The sequence below is a fragment of the Macadamia integrifolia genome, chromosome 5 (assembly GCF_013358625.1).
Source record: "Macadamia integrifolia cultivar HAES 741 chromosome 5, SCU_Mint_v3, whole genome shotgun sequence".
Lineage (NCBI taxonomy): Eukaryota > Viridiplantae > Streptophyta > Magnoliopsida > Proteales > Proteaceae > Macadamia > Macadamia integrifolia.
The window spans coordinates 33,029,561-33,033,069 of record NC_056561.1 but is presented as its reverse complement, the minus strand read 5'-3'; the positions used below and the strand labels follow the sequence as shown (position 1 = coordinate 33,033,069).

Below are 3,509 nucleotides of genomic sequence, written 5' to 3'. Positions count from 1 at the left end.
TCTACACCCTCGATCCCAATTAGCTAGCCTTCAAAATGTTGTGGACCGTATGGAAAATCGCCTATCCACATGGAAAGCTAAGTTTTTATCCTATGCAGGAAGGAAGATTCTAACACAATCGGCTCTCTACTCAATCCCGATTCACCTAATGTCTTGCTTTGCTTTCCCAGAAAACACTTGCAAAAAAATTGATTCTATTTGTGCAAGTTATGAAATGGGAATGTATCCAAGGAAGGGAAAAACTCCACCTCATCGCTTGGAAAAAGATTTGCAAACCAACTTATCAAGGTGGACTTGGTCTATGAGATGCCTCAACCCAGAACAAAGCTCTTCTCCTGAAATTGGAGTGGCGACTTCTATCTGAACCAAATGCCATATGGAGTAAGATTTTTTGGGCAAAATACTACCATCAGAAATCTATTTTCGACCCACAGGTCTACAACAGACGCGGGTCTTTGATTTGGAAGAGCCTTACCTCAATTATCCCGATTCTCAAGAATTGCATTCTCTCATGGATAGGAAATGGACAAAATACCTTTTTGTGACATGATCCATGGCTTCCGTCACACATTGAACTCAGCGAACCAAGGATAGGTAGGAGTAATGCCCAAAAGGTAAGTAGCCTAATCTCAAATGATTCCTAGAATAGGGAGTTGGTAAGTAATACCTTTTCCACCACTATAGTCAATAAGATTTTGCAAATCAATCCCACACCCCAAGATGACACATGGTTGTGCATATTACAGCCTAATGGGAAATTCGCCATAAGAGCGGGAGCCAAATTTCTTGGCTCCATCAATAAGCCTCATGATTCTACAACTTCCCTAAATGGGAAATGGTGAAAACTAATCTGGAAATTGAAATCCCACCTCAAATTCAAAATATTTTAAGAATCTCACATAAGGGCATTCTTGTCCGATCAATTCTAAAGAAATGGCTGAATATTAACACAACATGTGTCTTCTGTAATCAACAGGAAGAAACTATACCCCACCTGTTTTTCTCTTGTGATTTTGCATCACATATCTGGGCGGCAGGGCCTCTAGGATTTCGACCTCATCTCCTAAATCTACCCTCCCATGAACAAATCTTTAACCACATTATAAATGATAGGAACTTCTCCCAATCCCAAAAAAAATGGGTAATTAGTATACTCTCCATTACTTTATACTTTATATGGAAGCACAGAAATGACATCATTGCTTCCACCACTTGCTCCAACCCATATTTTGTTTTGCACAATATAAATAATTGGATTGCTCATCTTCAATTATCTAAGTGTGTTGATGCTTTGCATTTCCCTAATACACATGATCCAACAAGCCTAACTACATGATGCCATAACCCTTTTTTGTCGTACCCGGTTTTGATTTGTACTGGTGCTACTAATATTTTGACATCAGCCTCAAGATGGGCTTATGGAATTCTGTTCCAAGGTGAGCTTAGGTTCATCAGCTCAAATTCTTCTACAACATTTCAGAAGGAAGAGGTTAAAGCAGAAGCAATCTTAGCAGGCATGCAAATGGCGGTAAAAAATAACTAGAAGCTGAAAGAAGTGTTGTTCTCAGATAAGAAACTCTTACATATTCTTCCAAAATCGGATGGTGAAGTATGGCCGTTCTTCAGCTTGGCAACTTTTTGGAAAATCCACAAACTATTGGATGGGATAATCTTTCATTGTAAAAATGTTAATAGTAGCCCAGCTATGACTTATCTACTATCCCTAGCCACTGATGGCTATACAAACTCAAACCTATATACTAACAACATATGTAATATCTCCCAATGTTATCTTTCTTTTTTCTTATGATAAAATAAAAAAACATGAGAGTTTAGGTTGTTTGGTCTTAGGTAGTGGGATTTAGAATAGACAATCTCAGAGTTGTCAAATTTCCTGTCGAGTTGTTGCTTTCTTTGGCCTAGCTCTCTCAAAGTCCCACCAATTTGGTGGGACTCTTGTAGGGAAGTTGAGGGAAATTCAAGCAACAATCATTTTTAGTGTTCAGGTTGTGCGGTGGATGTGGGTTTTAGATAACAAAGGTGGGAGGGGATCGTGGGTAAAAGGAGTAACAACTCAAACTTTAGATCACGAAGGCTAACGGGGAAGAGGAGTAGCATGGAGTAGGTGGCTCATGGTGAAGGGGAGTACCAAGGGGCAGAGGAACACAGGGAAGATGGGTAGGCGGAATGGTGGTTGATGAATGCGTGGTAAGAAATGAAGAGACTAACAGTAAAAAAAAGAAGATAAAACATGTTCCTCATAGCCTAGGTTTTCAATTTATTGGAGAATAAAAGATTGTACCAGTGAGATGATAAAGGAAAGAAGTAATTGAGAATATGAATTTTTTGTTTTGTTCTATTTTTTTTTGGTAGAGAGAAAAGAGAAAAGAAAAGAACCATTGAGAATGAAAAGGGAACCCAATTTTTTGGTTCTCTTCAACAATTCGATTGAACATGGAGATATAAATCATACCACTCAGTCCTTACATCCCTTGAATTGAAGAAATTACAACTCCGTGACTAAGCCTAAACACTCTAGATCAATGAAACAAAACAGATATATTTTCCACCTTAATCTTCAGAGAGTCACTCGTCTTTATGAATTGTAGAAACCCCCTATTCGTAAGCTTCAACTGTTGGGCCATTTGAAGGTATTTTCCTCTCCCTCATCACACTCTGTTCACTTCACTCTCCTCCTAAAATTGAACGAATAGATGCAACTATACTATTCTCTCTCATCAACTCGAACCATGTGTTTTGAGTCCCAACCAAACATGGTGGGCTGAGATACTAGAGTAACCCTCCTCCACTTTTCCCTTCCAGTCTTATCCCAGTACTATATGGTACCCATATGTCAGAAAAACCCACCCCATATTTCCCATGAAACAAACGGGGCCTAAAATTGCCTTTTCTTAGAAAATTAGAGAAGGATAAAAAAGAAAAAGAAAAATTAGATCGAAGTTTAGAAAAAGGGGATTTGATTGAAGCATAAAGTCATAAACCAAGAGAAAAACCCCAAGAACGTAATGTTTAGATTCTAGACTCTAGACTCGTAGAGAGAATAGAAGGTTAGAGGGCACAGAGGTGAACTCGACTTGGCCGGTCGTCTGTTGGAGAGGGAGCAGTGAAAACCTTTTCATTATCCCCTCGATGTCTTTCTTAAGAGATCTTTAAGGCTTTCAGCATTTATTTATTTTTTGTTCTAGCGATCCATCGCTCGAAAAATTCTTCAAATCCGATCGTTGCGCCGAAAGAATGAGTCTTTTGGGGAAGAGGGCAAGGACGACATCTGAGAAATCTGTCCTGTGGCTTCATCAGCGAGAGATCGGCGAGCTATTGCCGCGGACCTTTATTCATACTGCTGGGGCCTCTGAGGTAATCTCATGGATACATCCAGTCGTCCTCTCTCTCGCTTTCAATCCTTCTCCCATTCGATGTTTTGTTCATTTTGTTTTCATGTCACTGTATTTGTCTCTTTCATCAATCGTGGTTCAATCTTTTTTTTTTTT

General features: G+C 39.2%; 1 protein-coding gene across 2 annotated transcripts in view; it reads left to right on the top strand.

The window, feature by feature from the left end:
- The first annotated feature begins 2,993 nt into the window (after positions 1–2,993).
- The window catches only part of LOC122079800 (DDB1- and CUL4-associated factor 8-like), a 14,621-nt gene continuing 14,105 nt past the window's right edge, over positions 2,994–3,509 (top strand). The window contains exon 1 of one of the 2 annotated variants that reach the window (XM_042646526.1): positions 2,994–3,375. In XM_042646526.1, the coding sequence (XP_042502460.1) occupies positions 3,256–3,375 (120 nt within the window). In that variant the 5' untranslated portion in view covers positions 2,994–3,255. The remainder of the gene's footprint in view (positions 3,376–3,509) is intronic. The other variant, XM_042646525.1, reaches the window with a different exon arrangement.